This window comes from Lemur catta, chromosome 14 (genome assembly GCF_020740605.2).
Source record: "Lemur catta isolate mLemCat1 chromosome 14, mLemCat1.pri, whole genome shotgun sequence".
Lineage (NCBI taxonomy): Eukaryota > Metazoa > Chordata > Mammalia > Primates > Lemuridae > Lemur > Lemur catta.
This window is the reverse complement of record NC_059141.1, coordinates 42,089,308-42,113,635: the sequence shown is the minus strand read 5'-3', so window position 1 is coordinate 42,113,635 and position 24,328 is coordinate 42,089,308. Positions and strand designations below refer to the sequence as shown.

General features: G+C 40.2%; 1 protein-coding gene across 2 annotated transcripts in view; it reads right to left on the bottom strand.

Annotated features, from left to right (window-relative positions):
• The window catches only part of ARID5B (AT-rich interaction domain 5B), a 177,956-nt gene that overhangs the window by 24,276 nt on the left and 129,352 nt on the right, over positions 1 to 24,328 (bottom strand). The window contains exons 1-5 of one of the 2 annotated variants that reach the window (XM_045569078.1): positions 21,674 to 22,066; positions 20,143 to 20,255; positions 13,764 to 13,968; positions 11,752 to 11,804; positions 2,013 to 2,110 (exon numbers count right to left, since the gene is read on the bottom strand). In XM_045569078.1, coding sequence (XP_045425034.1) covers positions 2,013 to 2,110; positions 11,752 to 11,804; positions 13,764 to 13,968; positions 20,143 to 20,255; positions 21,674 to 21,677 — 473 coding nt within the window. In that variant the 5' untranslated portion in view covers positions 21,678 to 22,066. Of the gene's footprint in view, positions 1 to 2,012; positions 2,111 to 11,751; positions 11,805 to 13,763; positions 13,969 to 20,142; positions 20,256 to 21,673; positions 22,067 to 24,328 lie in introns of those variants that run through there. The other variant, XM_045569077.1, reaches the window with a different exon arrangement.

Below are 24,328 nucleotides of genomic sequence, written 5' to 3'. Positions count from 1 at the left end.
TTCAACCAGGCTGGAGTGTAGTGGTGTGATCACAGCTCACTGTAACCTCAAACTCCTGGGCTCAAGCGATCCTCCCACCTCAGCCCCCCAATTAGCTAGGACTATAGGAACATGCCACCACACACTGCTAATTTTTAAAACATTTTTTTGTAGAATGTGGTCTTGCTATGTTGCCCAAGCTGGTCGTGAACTCCTGGCCTCAAGTTGTCCTCCTGCCTCAGCTTCCCAAAGCACTGGGATTAAAGGTGTGAGCCACCATGCCCTGCCATCCTTTTTCAAATTTTAACTGCTGCCTGATCCTTTGAGTTTCATAGTTCAGGTGTTGAGAACATTTGCACATGGAGGAAAGGGATGTCCACTCTCAGAACAGCAGCTATTTGAAAGTAGAGATGGTGTTTCTAATAAACATGTTCTGACTAAAGCCTTTACTCATAAGTCAAAAACAAGGAGACTATGGTAACCTCAAGTGTTATTTTCAGAACACTCACCTGAGGTATCAATGCTATTTTGTACGAGCACACCAGTGGTGCACCTTTTACGTACACTGAGAATGTGTGAGCTTTCGTATTAAATATTAAAAAATTAAAAAATTGATGCACTGTATTGAAAAACAGTATCATAAAGAGTAATAATTTGAATGTCTTTATCAATTTTTAAAAATCCTTCTGGATTACAACACTGCCAAGTAAGGCAATCTCTTGGGAATACTTTGTGGGAATTTTTCATGGTGTATTAAACCCAACTCAATGTACTCTGATTATTCTTACAAAAACATTTTAAGTTTTATTGAATGATCATACTAAAGAGGCTGAGTTAACCATAGTACAGAGACAAGTACAATTGAACAAAAGAACCATGACTGAAAATTGATGTGTTAAATGGTATTGCCTGAGGATGCCTGTATAAGACCCAAAGGGAAGTGCCAGTTATAAGTTGTCATAACCTAAACAAATTCGGTATGGGCTTGAATCACAGAGGAAGGATAATGCATGAATTTGCTACTGGTCTTCAGGTGTGGGTAACAGAGTCCTTATGCAAAGGGGAAATCTACTCCTGTGGATACAGCCTCCACAGTAGGCTAATTTTGCATTACTTCTTATCTGCATTATCATCACTTTTCTGAAATAGGCTGAAAGCGTTAGAAAACTAAGCCACACAGAGTTTGGCAAGATTTCCTGGGTCAAAAGCATAGCTGAAGAAGAAAAAATACCAAGACAGAAAAAAACAACAGCTAATCTGAGGCCATTTCTCTTATTATAAAAATGTTTACTTTTCAATGTTAATAACATTTACACGGCAACCTCCCAGTAACATTGCAGATCTGTGTTTTCCAGAAGCTAAAGGTTCTCATGATAAAAGAACCTGCAGGCCGGGCGCGGTGGCTCACGCCTGTAATCCTAGCACTCTGGGAGGCCGAGGCGGGTGGATTGCTTGAGCTCAGGAGTTCGAGACCAGCCTGAGCAAGAGCGAGACCCCGTCTCTACTAAAAAAAAAATAGAAAGAAATTATCTGGCCAACTAAAATATATACATAGAAAAAAAAAAAAAATTAGCCGGGCATGGTGGCACATGCCTGTAGTCCCAGCTACTGGGGAGGCTGAGGCAGGAGGATCGCTTAAGCCCAGGAGTTTGAGGTTGCTGTGAGCTAGGCTGACGCCATGGCACTCACTCTAGCCCGGGCAACAGAGTGAGACTCTGTCTCAAAAAAAAAAAAAAAAAAAAAAGAACCTGCAAAGAACATACTGAGTAATCTACGTTTGGGGGAGTGGGAGGCATTGTCAGGCAGGTGGTCACAGGATAAAACCAAACCAAAGAACATCTAATTTTAGCTCCTGTAACCAGAGAAAGCCATGTTCCCTGAAAATCACAAGGTGGTATGAAAGCAAAATGCCAGAGGGATATTTCTGTTTCCCAAAAGGTCCTTTAAACTTCCTGTCTTACCCTTGACCAGAAGCTCCTTCCAATTAACACACTTTTAATTACGCAAGGACTTTCCAAGAAACAGTTTCTTACCTTTCATAATGTCTGCGGGTACAAGTGGCGGCGCTGGTGCTCCCAGGATTACCACCTAATTCATCATAAATATGTTTCCATTGACGGCGGGCTGTTATCTGAAAAAGTGGCAATGGGAAATTCAACCTTGCATCATGAGAGATTCACAGTTCCAGGCTTCAATACATATGCAACATTCAGAAGAGAACAGTCTGTTCTGGAAACCCAGAAACAGAGAAGTCCAAATGAGTATATAGGGAGACTTACGGTTTTATAGAGAGATCTCACTTTCAGCACTTTTCTTTTACAATAAAAATAGAATTCTACTTTTGGATCTATATTTTGTGCATTTCATTTAAGGCACCTCCCTGGATATTCACATAGCTATTTGCCAAGGTCTCAAACTCACACCCTGTTCCTTTATGTCCTATGATATAAAATATCAAAATAAAATCAGATTTTAGCTAAACTGTATCTTAGTTTATTGGTTTAAATGAATCAAAATTAACATTGGTTGCCTGAGGCATGTGGAATTGGGTGGCAGGATACACCAGTAAAAACAAAAAGACTTTTCACCAAACCTGCTTTTGTATCTCCTGATTTTTGACCCATGCGATGTGTTGCCTATTTTAAAAACTAAATAAATTTACTACACAGATTAATTTAAATAATCAAGTTGGTGTGGAACTTACAGTCATTTCAGGCTATATTTTTATGCCAGCTTTTCTAACCACCAAAACAAAACCAAAATCTGAAACTGTGTATGTCGCAAGCTGTTTATTTTTATTCACTTAGGTCAGGAAAATGGGATATCGATCAAATCCTAGGAAAACTAATGAATTCCAAAGTTAAAATGCTAGTTGTGTATATTATCGAGTGAATAAAAACAAACAGCTTGCAATATACTGAGCTGCGCACCATGGTCTCGTTTTATTTTTTCTTTAATTTTATTTTTGTACATAAATTAAGATTTTACAAAATAACAGATGCAAGATCTGGCAAATGATTAATTTGGGGAAATCACATCATTTACTACATCCAAGCAAGTCTGCTGTTCCCTTGAAATTAGGAAGACAGAACAAGTTTGGAGGTCCTTGTGAACACTTCTAAGCAGGGTTACAGAAAAACTCTGTGATCCGAACGTGTAGGGGACAGGGCGTGGCAAAGGTGCCAGTGGCACTTAATACAATCAGAGCAGGAGGCTTCTTTTGAAAAATACCCACAGAGCTGCCAGCGGAGTTCACCCAGGAGCTAAAAGCAGCAATCAGAGGGAAAAAAACCTCAACTTGCAAGCCGGGCTCTGTAATTGTAATCTAAGGAGGAGGAGATGGTGGTTAAATATTATAGGGTAAATGGTACCTTTTCCATTTCAAATAAAAAGAACCCCTTCATTTCCATAAATCCTTCTCAACAGGCCCAAGTAGGACCTGAGACAATGTTAGTTTTGCATTGTTAGATTTCCCACGAAGCATTCTTGAACCAATTGGTTTCAATAGTTCTCATTAGACAAAACCACCTCTTATATCTACTAGCAGGTATAACGGGAAATAAAGTCCTCCTGATTTACGGCTTGGCTTAGATTATAACCAATGGTTTCAAACCTCTTTCAAAACACTCAAAAATTTTCATATTTTGATAATTATTTTATATTTAATTACAATCTCCCTCTAACCTTTAAGTGATACAATCTCAGGCTGATTTATTGAAGGCCTGTGTATCAAGGAAGAAGAAACGGGATCTCCTTACAAGAATCTACATTATTCTTCAAAGCCCTTAGGATACCGAGGCCCCTTGAAACACATGTCCACGTTCCTGTCACTCAGATGAGGTGTGTGGGCCCAGGGGAGCACAGCAGGGCCAGAAAATAGCCTCTGTGTGTCCCCACAATCACTCCAGAAGAAACCATCACTCGTCATCCTTGCGTCTCTTGCGTGCACTGTATTTTATATTTTATAAAGGACTTTCACATCCATGATATCATTTAATCCTCCCATAGCCTGTGAGGCAGGTTATAGGAATCTCGTTCACAGATGAGAGTCAGAGAGGTTGCACACTTGCCCAATGACACACAGCAAGAGCGTCAAAACCAGGACCCATACTGGTTGTATTAGAGTCCCAAGAGCAGACTTCTTTCCACTACATCAAAGCAGGCTGAGGCAGGCTGAATGACCTGATGAATAGCCCATGTCTGTGGCTAGAACTCTGGGGGACCTTTTCTTAAAATGAGGCAGATGACTCTGGGAATCACAGCTTCCGCTGCGAGTTCTCAAACTTCAGCTTTGGGTCTCTCTCAGTAGGGAAATACAGCTAAGAGGACAGCAAGAATCTAAGGGGGTGGGTGGCTTAACTGTGCTCTGACATTTTCCTCTTAAAGTATGAAGTAAAATCAAGGTTTCTTCCACTCTGACCACTTGTGTCTCTAGTTAGAACAGATGTTCTGTACCACGTCCATCACTGAGCTGCAGATAAGTCTCAATTACATCAGAAACCATCCTCTCACACTCATCTATTAATTCACTGAAAATCCACTGAATAGATATTGAATCTATTGTTAGGCACTGAACTAATAAATGTCGCAGCTCAACGCAACAATGAAAAACAGAACCAACTCCCAAGATGACTGCATTCTAGTGGGGGAAACCCAAAATGAATAAGTGAGCAAATATACAGACAAAATAATACAGACTGTGAAAAATGCAATGAGCAGGAGAGAGCCACTGCTGACAGGGACATTTAATGTGCAAAACTGCCCACACCTCCCTCCATCTAGGCTAGGGAATGCCCTATTAAACACTCACCTATTGCAGAAATGACAAGACTGCTTAAGAATAAATAATGCATTATCAAAAGGGGGAAAAAGTCTACCTCACACCAGGTTTTAAACTGAGGCCCCGGGAAGCAGGCAGCAAGCATGGGTGTTAATAAGCCGTGTGCAGCTTCCCAAAGGTCTGTGTGAGCCCCCTGGCTAGTAAGTTCTGGTGTTTAAATACAGTTTTTACCAGCAAGGGTTCATCTGGAGTGAAGACTGGGCTGGGCCTTCGAGGAAGTGCTTCCTCTGTTTACGCAGCTTCCACTGGCCAGCCTGTGTGAATCAGGCCATTTTGAGATATTTTCTTTCCACAGGAAAGTCATAAAATGTGCTCTTCCCAACGGTTAAGTGCTTTTAAGTACACAGTTCTCCCGGGCACACATTTTTTTTTTTTGCCTCTAAATGTACTTTTAATTTGAATACTAACCATGGACTCTAGATCTAGAAATGTCCAAATTCTCCCCCTTTGTGTCAAAACCCACAATGGATCTCAGAGCCCCATCAGGGAAGAGGACAGGATGTGAGAACTTTTCCTGGCCCATCTACTGGGCTTCATGTAAACCTGCCTTCTGTATAAGACGTCTTATTTGTGCCTAATTATGTATTTGCTTAGGGTTTTTATTCTGGTATCCAAGGTCCTCTCTGGATGTGTGTTAGCTCTGAAATTCCATCCATGGTAAAACCAGTATCTGCCTCCCAGTTTTCAGTCCCCAGCCCCATTCAGCTGGAAAATTTGATCTAGCAAAGGGGCTAGTGTGATCAACTCTCCCACTAAGTCTTAGGCCTCCTGGTAATGTTCCTGTTTCAACCTGGTCTTCTATTTTATTAGGTTTTCAAGGGAACAGACGACTTCTGGCTCTCTGTTTCCTAAAGAAGATGGCCAAATTCATCCCAAGCAGTGATTTCTCTTGGGTCATGTTTCCCCGGTCTCCCCTTCAAGGTCCTCACTTAAGACAACAGGGATTCATGATGTTGCCGTCTACCACTGCTTACCATGTTAGGGCACTGTGCCGGTTGGTACAGAGGCATAGGGGTAAAAGGAAGGGACGGAGACGGTGAGATATTATGAAAACAAACAGAATGTTAGTGCTTTCAAATGTTCATAATTTAGCAGGAGTCATAACCCCACACAATTAACCATAAAGCATGGTGAAAAATTGAGCAGAATATGCCCAAGTAAAATAAACAAATCTGGGTGGCACGTGAGACTTAATCAGGCTTTGAAGACACTTGGAAGTCATTTCTTTCCCTAGTGTAGGTAAGACCCAAGGAGCTTTGTGAACATCTATGACGTTCATACAGTTTTCACTGCTTATAAATATAGTGGTTTTCAAACTGCTCTTTAGAACCCAGGTGGTGTTTTTTTTTTTTTTTTTTGAGACAGAGTGTCACTTTGTTGCCCGGGCTAGAGTGAGTGCCGTGGCATCAGCCTAGCTCACAGCAACCTCAGACTCCTGAGCTTAAGCGATCCTACTGCCTCAGCCTCCCGAGTAGCTGGGACTACAGGCATGAGCCACCATGCCCGGCTAATTCCAGGTGGTGTTTAAAGGTAGCCTGAAACTAACTCCTCTTTCGCGCTGCCAATATCGGCCAAGGAAACAGATCTAGTGAGTAGAAAAGGAATCTGTCCCTTCCACAATTTTATTTGATGAAAATAATCCTGTCACTTAAAAAAAAAAAAAAAATTTGGAAAACCACTATTTTAACCCAAGACATGCTCTTGGACCTGGATTTTCCTATGTTTGAGAAATCAGAAATGACATAATCCTGGTATTTTTGTGGGCTGGTGAAGAAATAGTGATCAGAAATCTTTTTGGACTTAAGTTCTTCCAATGGTTTAAGGATATGTAGGAAATATGAAGTCAAGAGAAGAGTTTGCTTGCGAGCAGTGTTGCCCGGCTGGTCTGAGAAACAGCCTCTTTCTCAGGACACCTTGAGGGCGGACTGAATTCAAGGAAGATGACTTTTTTTTCCTGGTAGTACTCCAGGAACTGGAGCCTTTCAAAACTACATGACATCATCTTTGGCTTCGAGAATTCTGAATTTAAGCAAGAGGCTTTGTCTGTCCAGAGAATGAGGGTTAGATTCAGAGGATGTCTTGGAAATGATGTCAAAGCCAGAATTTGATGTCAAAGCCTAATCCTTCCAGCAAGAAAAGTGACTTCTTCTTCCAGATGAAAAATAATGGTCTTGTTTCACGGGTGGGGAGAGGAGAGACTGCAAACTGACATTCTTCGAAGGCACCACTGTGCATCATTTTCTGCCTCAAGGATGACACTTACTCGAGGCCCATTTCCCTACTTTACCTTCTCTCCAAATATTGCCTCTGGCTTGCCATCAAATGGTTAGCCAAATGGAAATCACTTTAGCAAACCACCCTCCATATGCTGCATCCTGGTGATACCCCGAGCTACTCCTCCAGCGTTAATTGCTTCACCAGACACTGAAGTGAAGGTCTCTTTAGCTCATCAGCAAAACTTAATCCAGTTCTGCCTCTTCAACTGGAGGTGATCCGTACTCTAATATGTTTAGAAGGAAAAGTTAGGTACACTGCAAAGGAAGGGTCTTCACTGCCAACCAACCAAAATGCCAGAATATTGTTTTTTAGGAAATCCAATCCATTCAATATATTTATGATTTCTAAAACCTAAGGATGAAGAGACACTCCATACGTTTCCAGCAAAGGCAGAGGAGGCTGAGAGAATTGTGTATAGCCATTAGTCAAATGCTATAAAGGCTTAAAATAAAATTTCTGCTCCTTTTTTTTTTAAATTCAATTTGAGGGTTGTGGAGGACTGGAATGAAATAATCCATAATCCACAATTCAAACCAGAAGGTTTGGAATAGTTTATAACCACAAACAAAAACAAGCCAATTAAGATGGCCTCTTTTTATAACCAGAAGGGATTCCAGAGAGATGTCTTTATCCAATCACAAGTTTTTAGCAGAAGTGATGCATCTACAAATTTTACACTTGCAGTTTCTTACTATTACAGAATATTTATATTATCCAGATTTCTTGACCCATCTCCCAAATTCATATATACATATATATATATATATATATACACACACATATATATATTAAGAATCAGATAAAATCTCAGCTAGCATTTAGTATATCTGGGTAAGGCTCATGTTAGGTGCACAGAACAGACTGAAAGATGCTACTAATGAAAGTGGGTTATTAGATCCTTTTTCCAAAACATCACCCAAAATCTACAGAAAGCACGCTGGATATATGAGAGATTGCTGGAGATGGAAAGCACAAAGAATGATCATTTATAAATCTCTCTCATCCCAGTGATGCTATGGAGAGTGAGACAATTGTGCATCAAATTATCACCAAGTCAGAATGTGAAGAAAGCCACGAGGGTCCCATACAACTCATTCCATCTCCCTGTGACCCAGTTTTCTCATTTGTGAAATGAGAGTATGGAATGGAACAGAGCAAGAATCCTTTTTTTGCACAAAGGCCAATTCAGAAAGAATAAAAACGTCAGAGCACTATACTTTCCCTCATTCAAAATGAAAATAGCTTACTGAGTCCCAACTTAGACTATCACTTTACTGAATGGAAAAATACTCATCAGAAACTTTCTGCTGCTCTTGAGCAGAGGAAATGTTAATATTCTCACATGTTTATATAGTAATAGCATGAAGACAACTTTCTAATCTTTGATATTTGACCTAGACAGGGGCCACGTTTTGAAGCTAGAAGCCATGGGAACAGTTAGCTAAGTGTTAATAATCATTGTCATCACTGGCTTTGAATTAACATCACCTGCGGTGGCTTAAAAGAAAATGATTCTCTGGTTCTCAGGCCCAGGCCCCATTGCAGAGTTTATAGCTTGAGGTTGGGGGTCTAGACAACTACTGATACTTTAAAGTTCCTCACTGAAAACTTAAGCCCCAGTTCCCGAGTAGCCTTTGGGAGCCACTGATCTAGAAGACTCTAAGATCTCTTTTGAGCTTTAAATGACTACAAGTCCACGCTTGTTTCTGACATCAGATAATCTCAGAGATAAGTGTCTTCTAGCAACACTGTGATGACAGCTTAAGTCGTCAGACTTTGGATATTATTCATACATCTCCTGGATGGATTTCAAAATTGAAAGCTCACTGAACATCTCACAGTTTTATTAGTCAAAATATGCAAGAGAAAAATGTATTCTATACGTAGGTGGTTCAAAAGCTTAAATGTAGAATGGTAGTGGGAAACTTAAGTGCCTACACGGCCAATAGGCATGAAACAAAAGAAAGAAAGAAAAAGAAAGAAAATAAAGAAGGAAAAGAAAAGAAAAAGAAAAAGAAAGAAAGAAAGAAAGAAAAAGAACGAAAGGAAGAAAAGAGAGGGAAGGGAGGAAGGAAGGAGAAATTTCTTCTAAACATCTGGAGGGCAGATACCAATCTAGTCTTCCATATTCCCCAACCCCAGTGAAGGACATCAGAATTTGCCACTCCTCCCAAATATGCCATGTTGGCATAAGGATTATTTTGAGCTGAAGCCAACCAAGAATTAACAGATGTAGGAAGAATTCTCTGCCTTCCCTCTACCTCCCTAAAAGCAGGGCATAAATTTCCCTTTATGAAGGTGACCCCATAGTACCCTAGAGAGAAGAGCGACTCTAATCACCAGGAGTCAACAACCTTCCATGCCACCCCTCCTTCCCCACACCAACCTTCTGAATAACTCCGGGGCCTAGCATCCGGGGCCTAGCATCCTGGGCCTACCACTGGAAGGCCTCCCTCACTCCACTTTCTCTCCATCCTTCTCTCTGAACACTTCCCTTCAGGGCTGCTTGTCCAAGCCACCTACTCACTGTATATTAAGTTACTCAAACTCTCTATGTCCCACTTTATTCCACCTCCAATTTCCAATTTTTTTCTCTTACTTGATTCATTCTCTCTTTCTGGAGGGCATGGCCATTCATTGTCTAAATCCCACCCATTCCCCAAAATTCTGCTCAAATGGCATCAGAGCCAGTGAGCCTTTCTTCCCTCATCTCTATATGCGGAAGTATCTCACCTGTACAGGGCACTGATCTTTTTCCACTTTGTCTTATAATTATTATTCCTGCCTCTTCTGAGAAGCAAACATCATAAGGACTGAAATCACTGGCCTAGATATTTTTCATCTCCCACGGTGTCTAACACAATGCCTTATGCACATAAGATATTCAGTAACTATGTGGTCATTCATTCAACAAAAGAATAAATACTGTTTGTTCAAAGGGTACTGCAAATGCCTTGAAACTTATCAGAAGTTTCTTCTGTATGTTCTACAACAACTTGCTGTTGCATGGAGGAGAAAAACATCTTTGTGAAGATACAGAAGATACAAAAGCAGGAAAAACTGATTCTGTGAAATTTGCTGGCACTCTCCCTTATCAGTGAATAAAAAAAATTTCCTGAGTTTAAAGAGACATTTCATAATATTGTGCAATATACCTAACTATCTGTACTCACAGTTCATTTAAAAATGTGTATTCCTATTCTTAACATTAAAAGCTAGACTTAAAAGTCTAAGGTTATGAGGTTTGACTCTTGAATTTATAAGACTTACCCCTGAATAAGTTATCATCTATTTCACATGGATGAAAGCTATAATTAGCTCAAGATTTTGCAAAACTATGAGCTGCAGTGGCAAGGATTCCATATCCTGCCCCTATCAACAGACTCAACCAAGTAAAAAATTACAGTATTTATTTTCACACAGGGCATTTGACAAAACAAATATTTCAAGTAAATTCGTGTCTATGAAATGCACATTTTATATGTAGTTCATGTATTATATTTCTTTATAAACACATATATACATCCCATACATTAAATAAACATATTACATGCACATATATTCACATCAAAGGATTTTTAGTCAGAATTCATAGCAGATATCTCTACAGTAAATACCAGATTATCTGAATCACATAATGCTTCCCTTCTTTTCCCGTCCCAAGCCCCTGACGTTAAACCATTACATTAGTTCGTGGAACAATATGTTTTATCTGGCCAGAAACACTGGTTATTACGTTTGGGCTAAAATGAATTTCATTTTCTTGATTTTGTGTCTTTTACTGTCATTTTACTATGGTACAGAGATATCCCAGGTTACTTCTTAAGGAAAGAAAAAATAATTTCTTATTCAATTGCAGAAGAAACGACACAACTTAATCTGATCATTGTGTGGAGGAGAAAATATTTCCAGTGACGACATCTTCCTATGTCAATTGATTTTAGTATAGATGTCATCTCTGTGTGCTGTACTAACACAGCTCTTTCTTCTTATTTCAAGATTTTAATCTCAGTTTGTTGCTCTAACATTTTATTGGTTCAAAATACATGCTGTAAAAATCCGTGGCCATCAAATTTTCCTGTGGGCTAAAAATAACCCATTCCTGTCAGTTAGAATTAGCTGATAAAGACTGTCAGAGCCTGTTCTGAATAAGTTTGATAACTTCCTGTTTATGCAGCACTGACCCTTGTCTAATAAAGCTTCTTTGCCCTAGAATGAGAGGAGATTCTGCTGCATTCTATTCCTTAATGGCCAATACTGATTACTTTTGAAAGCCTTTAATACATTTCCCATATTAGACATGAACAGATGTCAGGTACATTGCCAAGGGAAATTTCTTTTATGCAATCTTGGCTTATTGTACAATAATAGCCCTTTCTCAACATGGGAAAAAATTACAGACCCAACTAATTTCCCTGACAGGGGAGAGTTACATATGTTTTCCACTTGTAGTTTTTACGACAAGTTTACAATTTTGCCAAACCTGGAACTAATTGGGACTGTTTCCAAAAGTGGCCCAATAAACCCCCAAAAGTGTAGAGCCATTTGCAAAGGCAGTCAATGATGGTTTGCTTTTGCATTTTCTCCATTTTGGTCAAAGACAGGGGGAAAGTTAGATTGCAAAATTATTTCATTTAAGTTGCTTAAACACTTACTGTTTCATATCCTCCCAGTTTTTGAGCAGCTTGAAACATAGTCCAAAGGTTAACTGTTAGAGGGACAATAAGTATTTAGATAAGCATTGCATTAACATATTTCCAAGAAATGTCAATTAAAACATTTTGTTTTTGTTTTTTTTCAATGAGAAAGAGAAAAAAAAAAGAAATACTAAAGTACCCCAGAGAGCTAAGTTCTTAGGAAACAATTTGCCCAAGGGCATTCAACAACAGGATCTATTATTACCACTTAAAATGTTTCTTAAGAAACAGTTACAAAGCCATGAAAATAGGTCTACTTTTAGGATAAGGGACAACAAAGTTTTAGTTCTGTTGCCATCAGCAGAGGAAGAGAAACTAAATTACAGTGTCTTTTGGAAAAACTGTGGGATTTCAAAATTGAAGTTGGTCTTGTTCAACCCTTAGAAAGAAGCCATTGATTAAACGGTAATATAAAAAGCTTCCCTCAGATAAGAACTCTCCATAATCAATAAATAACAGTCACTTTAATATATGATTACTTTCTTAATAAGATGTCTGATGGCAACGCTATATCAAAGGCTCATACCATATTTCACTAACACATAGTGCATTACAATGAGTAGGAAGACAAATATTTCACATGCAAGGCAGCAGTGATACAACAGATCAAAGGGAAGGAAGACATTCGTTCAGAGAGGAACTGAGTCATGAGCCCACTTAGTCCCCTAACTGGCCTGTGTGATGTTGCAAAATATACTTTTCTTCAAGTAGATTTCTCTTTGCAGGGCTTGCACATGTTTATGCTGTTAAACAACTATGCCAAATTGCTAGCAACCCTGTTCATTTATGCCAAATACCATGGAATGGGACGGCTATGGATTGGCTTCTTTTACAAGAGAGGAAAATTGAACTTCAAGTGATTCCTTGGTAAGGGAAATGAAGAATAAAATGAATTTTTTTTTTCTTCTTTAAAAAGGCTCTTTGACACAACATGTTCGCAAAGCCTCATTGAACCTTGCACTATTTCAAAGCTATCAAGAGCCCTGCCTCGGCCTTGATTTAATCTGAACCAATGCATAATGCAACAAAGCTGTTCATAGTACATTAATTTTACTTCTATTTCAAGCAACCAGTTTTCAGACAAACATTGTAATCATTCGTAGTTATATAAGTTTATAATGGCTGCGAGTGTTCTCTTGCAATCAGTGCCAATTGCTATTAGGTATGTAAATTGTTATGTAAAACATACAGGTTTGACATTCTTCATCAAAATGACACATGGTTTTAATCTAGGAAGATAACGTTTGGAGAAAATACTATTTCAAGCCAGAGGCTCATGGCTTTGTGCACCACTAAACCCAGACAGAGGCAAAATATATGTTCAGTTGCAAAATCAAGGCAAGATCTGGATTTTTTTTTCTCTTTTAATATGGAATTCCCCCCAGCTACGAGTTCCCTGTTCTACTCACAAATATACAATGACATTTACACTTAAATGTACATGTCAAAGTCATTCAAAATTAGGCCCCCCGTGCAAATCTGTGTATTTCTTATTTCCTCTGAAGTGAGATTTTTGTGATCTTTTAACAAATTTGGGGCTTAGGAAATGTGTTTTCTCTTTGTGGTTGTTTTGTCCATCTTTAAATGTCCTCCTCTTAAAAGCTGTTTTTTCACAAGCAACATCTGTGCCTGATAAAGCTACGTCATATTATTATCTCACAAGAAAGGCGTTACAGACACTCAAGATTGACAAAACAGAAAATGAGAAACTTTCAACATGTCTATTTCCAGTCATAATCAGTGGATTCAAGCCTATAAATATCTTACTGCAACTGTCCCAGAAGGGAACAACGTAGCGGAAAGAGGCAGGGAAAAAATTCTTGGCTTGGACCATTTGTAGATTCAGTATAAACAGAGAGCACTATCCCCAGATTAGGATTTCAACATAATCCTGAGTCAAAATTATTTCTTTCCAATTCAAAGCATCTGAGCAGTTTTGATATTTCAGAAATGAAAACAAGTATACTCACTCTGTTTAAAACCTAAATAGGGTATTCGTTCTATCGGCGTTTTCCTTTCTTTCATGTACTTATAAAGTGCCACCAGGAAGGCCTGTTCATCTGCCCTGCACTCTTCACCAATCGCAAGCTTTGGTTTTTCTTCATTTGAGACTTTTTTACAGTTATTATGGTTATTCTTCGGCTTGGTCAAGGCTGACCTGGCCTCACATTTCACCTGGAAAAGGGAAAATAGTATGTCATTTCAGACCAGGCACAGCCCCAGAATGCTTACAAAGACATCGCTAGTGACAGAGATAGTGACACTTTTCACTGAGTGGGAAGGGTGAAACAGTAAATTATCCCTGCTTTTAATAGCTTTTTAGAGGCACCATTGAAGATGAACTGTCTTAGACCAGGGGATGGCAAATTTCTGTAAAGGGCTACATACTAAATATTGCAGGCTGTGGGGGCCATATAGGCTTTGTGGCAACTACTCAACTCTAGCAAGACAGCAGTCACAGGCAATACATAAGCGAATGGGTGTGGCTGTGTTCCAATAAAACTTTATTGACAAAAACAGGTGGCCAATGGGCCACAGTTTGCTGAACTACGCCAGCTTCATTTAGGCTCCTTATAAGTATGTTGATATGAAACTAGAAAATAGCATTTGTACCTGGTAGGAACATTTTTCTGCCTCTTTATACATTTTATTTTCCTAAGGGGAACCAACAGTTAATGTCCTTGAACAAACCCTGCCTTCTTAATAAATAGTCCCATATTTTCTACTTTGTATCAAAATGAAAGGCAAGTTTATTTCTTTATAGTAAACTTATCTTGTTGTTACTCTGTCCAGCAACCTGGAAAAACAAGTTAATGCCAGCAGTTGTGCCGGCATCAAGAATACCAGCAAGGTCTCTGCTATTTGTCACCCGAGGGTGATGCCTGGATACACCCTCAGTAGGAAACAAAAGATCCCACTCTTTAGTGAGGGCCTCTTGCTTTTCAGTCTGCTCTGACAACATAATTGGAGATGTTAACTTGCCACAAAAGAAAGAGCAGAGGTCAGCTCAAAACCCAAGCAGAGAAAGTATAACATAAAGTTCCATAATTAAAACATAAATGGTGGTAAATGCTCCAGATGTTCTTCCTTCCACACTATACGCAGATAGGGAACTTGGCGTATGGAGTAGCTAACCTAATGTTCCCTCCTCACTGCCATGTTCTACAAGAGGCCTTTGATGGTTGTTAAATATAACACTAAGTTGCTGAGCTATTTTAATTGTAAAAGGGGGAAGTACAAAGGGTCAGACTTTGAGTTCAAGTGTGCCCATGGGGAATGTGTACATTCCAATATTCTTTACATCTCCATAGTTAACATCGGGAGAGAAGAGGGCAAATGGTAGGGAAATGTTATGAATAAAAATGCCCCTCATTCCTACAACATTGTCCATTTCAGATTTTTGAACTCTTTCTTTCCCTACAGAGCCTCCCACCCCAGCACAAAAAACAAAAAAGACTATGTTTACTTATTAAAGGGAAGTGTTTTCTCTGTAAAGGTTTTTTTCCTTGCTTATTTTCTCAAGTGAAAACACTAGTTTAATATCTTTAGCCTAGTCCTGGAAAAATAAAACTTCCTGTGCAACTCATTCAATGGGGCCTTTTAGATAAGATTTTAATTTTTAAGGGGCCGTGGAAATAGGATTAAAACATTTTTTTCCATGTAGAATTTTTCCTTATAATATATTCAAACTTGAGTACTCTGTAACGTTATATGAAGGCGAACATCCTGTGAAACTTTATGTTGTCATCATTTTTCACTGCCAAATTTTAGGCTGTTAGGTCTAAAGTTCTGATGAAATCTATAATTTAATGGCTTATTAAAATCATAAAATCACTCCAGTTTTCATCTGTATTGCTTCCCACCCTTTTTTTGAGTGTTTACTAGGAATCCAGGCTCTATTCTAAGCAGTGTTTAGGTATTATTTCATTTCATACTCACAATCCTAATAAGGTGCTTCTTATTCTCATATTAGAGATAAAGAAATTGAGGTAGAGAGGATGAGCATCATCTAGAAGATCACAAGATCGTGTACATGGTAGTAAATGGTGAGTTTGGCACTTGAACCCAGGCAGCTTCACTTTAGGGCTTACGGTTTTAAACATTACACTTTACTGACAATCTTGATAAAAAATATTAGATTGGTAGTCAAAACAAACTTCCAATTAAAAAGCATATCTTATTACTAGGTATTGTGAAACCTACTGCTTAGCAATGTGATTTATGAAATGAAAAGTAAAAGATAAAACGAGGTGGTTTCCAAAGTGTAAATGAGCTCTATTCCTTCTACTGTGTATTGAGCAAAGGGAAGGAAATCATTATAAACTGAGCTCCTACAATGAGCTAGATACAATGCGGTGTGGGCTTCACATATTCTGCCTTCGTGTTCTTAAGCAGTGTAAAAGGGAGATATTTAGCCCCATTTTACAGTCAAGGAAACTGAAGCTCAGCGAGGCCATGTTCCTTGTCCTATGGCTAGTGAGGAGCGGAACTCTGGGTTTAGAACTCAGGTTGTCCCCACCCCAAACCCCAATCTTCTACAAGAAGGAGTAGATCTAAGGTTTGTGTATTAAACAGATGGAGTCTTAAATCGGCAGTGACAATGGGCCAATTATCCATATTATTAGGTCAGATGCACCACTGTGAAGAGTATGAGGTTTGCTCCTCAGTGTCTAGACAGCTACTTAACCCTCTGCCTCACCTGCGTAGAAACATCCAGAAACAGAAGGAAGGCACAGAGGAGACGTACAAACTAGACCCAAAGTAATTCACACTCCCTGTTTCATTGCAAAGGCCCCAAGTGAAGCCAGGCTGCCACCTACTGAACTCCATCCTGAATCTCAGTGGGCCTCCCAGCACACTGCTCCTGGGGAGGCCGGGTAGGTGGTAAGAGGTGAACAAGTGAACAGTGGCTTCCTTTCTTGTACCAGTTTCATATATTTTTTTTTTCAGTTAACATAAATGAGTTCTTTAGGCTATGAACCAAGTCAAATTCCTTTCTAATGTTTTTTTACATTTACCCAAAACATTCTCAGCATTTCAATCTACTGAATTATCATAGTGCAGGTGTTAATGGAAATGGGAGCTAGTCTTCATGTTGACCTTAGAAAGCCCAGCCTTTTGATGGTGATGGTTAACTATTAGATCTGTTTTTCCTGACCTGAACACCATGCACCTGTTGAGTTCACTGAGCGTTTTAGGGATTCCAAAATGATTGAGAAAGTACTAATTAAAGACTAAACATTTAATGTTTTCAATGAACCACCACCTATTTGATATTAACCATATCCTTCCATGGGATCGAGTTATAACTAATCCGGCCTTCAACTGGGGCAAAAAGATGTGCTGAACCAGCAGTAAGAAAGCTAGAGTTCTAATTTTGGTTTGGTCACTAACTTGCTAGGTGACTCTCAGTTTCTTCCTCAGTAAAGCAAGAAGGATCATCCATGTGGGTTGTTCCGAGGACCAAATGAGAGCAAGAAAATTGAAAATAATATAAGTATCACATTTGTGAAATATTGAAAGTATGTTTGTGATTTAAATGAACATACAGCACACCACGGTCTCCTTTTTTTGGCGTTCCTTTTAGAATATAAACCACCTGTTAAACACTTCTAGCCTTTAGAAAATGCTTACAGGATATGAGAAATCATTTGCCTTCTATCAACATAGGCCTTTCATTAGAGGCCTAGGCCAGGAGGATTTCTCTGGCATATATCACCCTGTGAACAGGCCTGGGCCCCAGATTTGCTCCTTTTAGACGATCCCAGGGAAACGGCAGGATTTGGGCTGGACACATTCACAATGTCTTCAGACAATGGGTAGTTTCCCTCCCCATGTGACTTTTGCTGTCTTTGGGAAGCCATGAAATTCTCTCTCTCTCAGAAAACAGAGTCTTGCAAAGCTAGTTTTTGTGTTCTCATTGAGAGACTGCAACATTTTGCTAGTGACAGGCAAATTACTTGACTTTTTTTTCCAGTCATAAACACAACAAACCCAGTGGGTCCTACTGTAAGAGCTTTGCTGTGTAGAGCTGCATGAAGCTGGTGCTTATCCATAGCTAGAAATGGTCTGTTTGAGGCACTTTTGGAAAAAAACAGTCACACGTGTCTTGGTCATAAAGTCAAACAGCTCACTGTCCCCTAAAATGCTGCTTCCAGTTTCGTAAATGATCAGATGGTCACAGGTTCATAATCCCTACTGTAGTGTTCACGGAAAAAGACCACATGAAGACACAAATGCCTTTTTAATGGCTGTCTTGGTCCCAGATGTGGCTTGTTCATTCTGTAGGGATTTTACATTTGTCTCTTGGTGCCAACAGACAAGCCATTACACTTCATCTCTACCCATCTCTTCCTTCTAGTTGAAGCAGTCTTCCCAGCCCCACTGGAAGGAGCCAAAGCAGGCCTATAATCCAAGACTCTGACAAGAGCTGAGCCATTAGACCAGTCCGCAGAAGTGGACTGCAGCAGGACATTCACCCATTCACCACTGAACACCAACAGTGAAAGGATGATCCGTCAGCTCGTAGATTCTGAATGGCAGCATTGTGGCGGCGGGCGGGGGTGAAGGGGTCACTCAGAAAACACAGGCTTGACTTCTTTTCCCCCTAAGGAGGGTAAGTCAGTGAACATCAAATATAGCCCATCTGTAGAGGAGGCTCCTGTTCTCAGTTTTGCGGGCCTGAGTGTGAGTTCTAAGCTGCTGTCCATGGAGAGAAACATTGGAGGTTCTGATCTTTCATATGAATTGTATGAGTTTTGTAAAATTCCCAGAGGCATATCTTGCTTGGTAGGGACTCCAAATGACATGGGAAGAAGATTCCTTCTGCTAGGCTCAGGTACAGAATGTGCTGGAGTAAACACATGGTGGCATCCTAGAAGTACCGGCGGGGCAGGGTGCCAACATAAGGCATAGGCAGCAAAAGCTCTGCTCAGTGTTGTGGTCCTAAAACCTTCTTGCTCTGTAGCATCTTGCAGGGACTTGCAAACTACATCGTAGGGAATGAGCTGTTCCTGCTGACATCCTTCAAGACCATGGAAACCAAAGTCCTAGGTAGGTAGTTCTAGGGCTGAGATGTCCAACTTACAAGAAAATGTCATTCATGGTATCCATGTCGACTTACAGAAGGTTAAACGTGTAGAACAAAAATAATTTTAGGGAAAGATAGATTTTTTTAAGCCAGGAAATGGAAAATACACATTTCTATTAGTTGATCTCTTTTTAACTCTTTGGAATCTTAGAAGCATGAAGACATTATCACCAAAAGGCCCTCAGAACTTCCTGGCAAAACAATCACACTTGAAGATAAAATTTTTAGAATATCGATATCTAGGATTTACTTCATTACCCTGGGCTGGGAGGGGGGTGGAGGACAAGACAGACAAATAGTAGATTGTCTACACAGAACTGAATTCATTTTTTTTTTCTACATCAGAATCTTCCAAATTCACCACTAATCAAAATGCTCCCATTTTCAGAAGTTTAGTTCGTGGATCTGGAAACTGGTATCAGCTGAAATCTGGTTTTCAATTCAGGTCCTAAAGGGACTATTGCTGTCTTTGGCACAAAAACAACACCTCAGCACAGTAAATGGAAGCATGGAAATCTGACCCAAGCCCACAAAAGTCAAAAAGATAAGTCTAAAAATATGAAGTGATACTTCACCCTTCATGGTGCTAAATACTTCAGGCATGCACTTTCAAGATTCCAAAGAATGCCTAGGCAAAATGGGCCTGGGCCTTAAAAAACAGTCTAGAATTTAGACATTTCATTCTGCATTAATAGAGATCTTTAAAAGCATATAAATACTTTGGGGTCTATGTATACAAATAAATATTTTGCTGCGCATCTTTAAATATACTCTAATGTAAATTAGAGGTGACTTTGAAAAATATGTAACTAAAAAGATTAATTCTAGCCATTTCTAATTTCATCCTCTGTTAATCTCTGAAACACATTTAGATGAACACATTTAGAAAGAGGATGGTTCAGCTGGTCTATTTTTGATACAAGCAGAGTAAACTATGTCATTGTGTCACCCACTATGAAATCTCAGCCTCAGTGACGTAGGTGCTTAATCATCTGTCCTTTACCCAACAGGCCAAGCTGGGAGGTGGGAAGTCTTTCTGTTGACTAATCAAAATGCCTACATCCCCTCCACCCTCCAGCAACAGGGGGGAGGGGAGGTGGGGGAAACAAACACAGCATAGAGCTTCAAAAAGCTCTGAATACCAAAGTCAAATTCTGAATTGAAAACTGCCACCAACACACAAGAGCAGAGAAATAAAGAACAAAAAGGAAAAATAAAAAGATGCAGCAAAATGAATACCATGGAGTGAATGACTGTACCTTGACAACGGCTTTGCCATCAGAATTATTGTTGGAATCCTTAACACCACTGAAGGAATCTCTTCTTTGTGGGCATGGTTTCTTTTTGCGTGGTCTGCCTTTAAGATTTGGCGCTGAAAACAAAGGGAGAACAATTGATATACATTTTCATTTGCATGGGTTTCCTTATTAAACACCAAGAATCTTACTACAGTGGTCCCTTCTAATTGCTTTCAGAGAAATGTACACATCTGTGGCAGCCTTCATTATATTGCTTTTCTTCACTTTCTGAAGGGCTGCATCTTGGTAGACTACACACTTCTGTGCATGTTTCCCAAAGTTAATCTATCACACTTTAAAATGTCTAATTAATACAAATAAGATGAAGCCCTTTGCTCTAAGGGATGATGATAAGAAAAATGTCCTTCCCCATTGTTAGAGAAGAAGTATTTGGGCTGAAAGACAAACTTAAACCAGGCTTCCAGATCATTCTTTGTTTTTTGTTTTGTATCTTGTTTTCAGAAACCTAAGTGATATGCCAGCCCATTATGGTATCATAGTAATGTAACATTTGAAAACACCTCTCTTTGAAAGTGTTTGGAGACATGAGCATTTTCTCAAATTATCATACAGGTAAGTAGAGAAGATAGCTATAGAGAGAAGCATTCATAGTAACACTGTGGAAAATATTATTACATGTATTTACTAATAATACTGCCACTGGCATGTATCAACTCTCAACAAATCTGGCAGATATATTTAAATCAGCATGCTCTCTTTTCCTTTTCAATGTAATTTTACGAAGCTCTTGAGGGTTATTTACAATAACTTCCTAAGATTACACTGGGATTAGCCTGACAAGAGGGAGGGTCACACTTTTTAAAAGCCGTAAACAAGATACAAATCAAAGTTAGTTTTCATCCTTGATGTACAGTTCAGTTCCTTTTAAGATCTCTACAGAAAGTAGGGGAAAGGCTGCTGTTTATTGAGAGCTACGACTGTCCGGCATCAGCTTCCACATTTAACTTCATCAGTCACCCAATTCAGGCAAAATTAAAACCAACCAACTAACTAACCAGCCCTCGAACCATTCCAAACAAACGAATTATACCCTAAACAATTTCTTTCAGACCTTTCAAGGTACCGACACTTTTTACTACTTAAGGGATGATTAGGACAATGTCAAATCTGAACCACACAAACCCTGTTAATTGTTGTTAATCTGACTTAAGTCACGCAGTTCACCAGTGGTCTCGGGACATTTTACATTGTCCTCATTTTAACAAACACAATTAATCCTACTAATTTGATTTTCTATTCTGGATAACAGTTTTACTGTTGGCAAAGCTCAGCAGAGCAGAGCTGCCTTTACAGTCTGAGACGCAAAAGTTTTAAAAAGCGGATTCAGGGCTCAGGCTCCCCTTCCCACACCCGTCCTCCTCTCCTTCCCTTAAACGTTGGGTCTGCAAGTCCATCCCAGAAAGCCAGCCTGGAATTATCAAAGGTAAACAAGCTCACAAACAAAATCAAGCAAAGAGAAAGTAGTGATTACCCATTCCAGTCGACAAACATCTGCCTGATTGATGCCTGTGCTCATGAAAGCTACGGCATGTGACTGCTCCCCGGCCACATCCCTGGAAGTCTCCACTCGGTGTGGATGTCAGCGTCCCTCCGAATGCGAGCGGCGAGGCTCAGTGCTCTGCTTACAACTCCCCTCCCCCCGGCAGCTCCATTACTCATGTAAACACACAGCAGTGACTAGCACCGAGTGTGTGGGATGAGCCTGAGGACTTTGCGAGTTGCCAGACTGGCAGGGAGGGCTCTGCTCTCCCCACCTCCCTGCACGGCACGGGGTTGGTGATTTCATCCTGCCTGTTTTGTGGATCCTGACCTCTTGCTCCCCTGTCAGAGCACGATGCCACGTTCCATGAATCTGACACGGTCCACAGCCTGGAGCCAGGGCGTGGACTGTTTTGTTTAGAAGACTTTGTGTAGCACAGAAGTGTTTCCACAATTGACCCAAGTGCTAAGACTTTAATGACTGAGAGGGAAGGATGTACTTTCATGCCCCTTATCAAAATAATAGCCGGGCAGTAAGCTGACAGAAACAAATAGAACTTGGGGAGCAGGTCTGAGGCATTTCATGGAAAGAAACAAAACAATATTGCCTCTGTTCTCAGACTTGTTACTATGATCTTCCCTTCCTAGCATTTTGGTGAAAAGCACTTAGACCTAACAGGCATTTATTTCCAGAAAAGCTTTCAAATCCCAAAGGCCTTTTTGATAGAGAGAACTTGCATTGAACATGCTGTTTTTAAATAAAGGCAAAAGTTCCAGGAACCAACAAGAAGTCATCTCCAAACTGGGTCTATTTTCTTCATTCTTTGAGCTGTTTTCAGAACCCAGAGAAGCACATGTCCTCCCCCGGCAGATTCCGAGAATTACAAATTTAGAACAGACTAGCACCTAATATTCTGGTCACACGAACTTAAGCTCTAAATGGGATTCGATCAAGAGAAAAAAACCCTTTGTTCTTAATAAGGCAAATATACAGGGATAGTTCAGGTATGGTTAGGCAAATCCCTCCAGTAACTCGGGGCTCAAACTCAAACTCACATGCCTCTTTCCCTTCTCTTTCTCTTACGGAACATACCACTGTATTCCTGTACTTTAGCTGGTTTTTTTTTTTTTTTGGCATATTATTATACTAGACTGGAGAATCCTTAAGGGCAAGACCCTGCAGGACTCATCTCTCATCTGCCCCAGCACAACACCCTGGAGGCAGCATTGCATCATGTGAATTTGTTGAATGAACAAGTGACTCATGGAAATAAAGATGCCCACATATTCCTCCTTCCTGTCCTCATGAGCTGGACCCGCCAACCTGACCACGTGGTATACCTGTCACACTGGACATCTGTAAAACCACAATCACCTTTACTACTTACCTTATACTCTGGGAACATAAACCAGTGCCTTGAGTTTGCACTGGGAATGGAGATTAGACACCTAAGGCCTTTGGTTCCCGATAACCGCTAAGCCATTGAGTCTGGCATCTCAGTCGAGCCCATAATCTTGTCCCGCAGGCAACGCACAAATGCCTGAAGAGTACGAATGTTCAAAGTCCCAGGGGGACTGGAGAAGGCAGGACTAGGCAGAAGCCCCCATAATATAATTAGAGACCTTCTGGAATCTTAAGGTGAAGCTTTTGCATTGAGGGGCTAGCTTTTGGGGATAGCAAAAATTCTGCTCTCAAGTCATCTCGTTTTTTCTTCCTTTAGTGTCTTGAAAACAAATCATTTGCTAGGCCAGTGAATAAAAACAAATGTGTTATTGTGTGGTGGTGTTCAGGGCTGAGGTGAGGCTCTGGACTTTCACTTTTACATAAGAAACAGCCACACCTCCTTCCAGACACCCTGGAGGGATCTATACTTGCCCTCTCCTTAAGAGCTCAGGGCTGTGCACCTACTGAGAGCACTAAAATCTTAAGACTCCAGAATTAGACCAGCTCTGGGGTTTTCGGTGAGACTGATCTCTATCAACAAAGTCTCCTGGGAAGCCAGCAGTGCTCTTACCAACAGGATACCTCGTGCCAGTCAGCTCTACTTGGGAAAAAAATAATAGTGTAAAGTAATAAATGTACTGTTACTTTTACATGTGTATGTAATCCACTGCGCCTGGCTCATCCAAAAGTTCAGTAAATGCTCACTGCATGAATGTTTTCAATAGTATACATAAATATTATAATAACAGTAGCTAATGCCTTCTGAGCACTTTGTGCTAGTCACTGTCCTGAATGCTTTGCATACAATAACACTTAAAACTCTCAACAAGCCAATGAGGAAGGCACAATTGTTATCTCCATTTTACAGCCAGGAAACTGAGATAGAGATGAAAGTACTTGTCTCCGGTCATCAAGTTGGTTACTGGTAGCAGGGGGACTCCAACCCAGGCAACTGGACTTTATCCAGAGCCCCTACTTTAAGCATCTTCTAACAGATACACACACACACACACACACACACACACACACACACACACACTCTCTCTCCCTCTGCCTTGTAATGAGGCTGGCAGTAAGCAGGGAGCTCTCCCCACAGGAAAACACTCTCAACTACCACACAGCACGCGGGTGCTGCGGCCCATCCCAGGCAACAAGCAGCATCTGACACACTTGCCAGCGAGCAGGGTCCCCATCAGTCCTGAC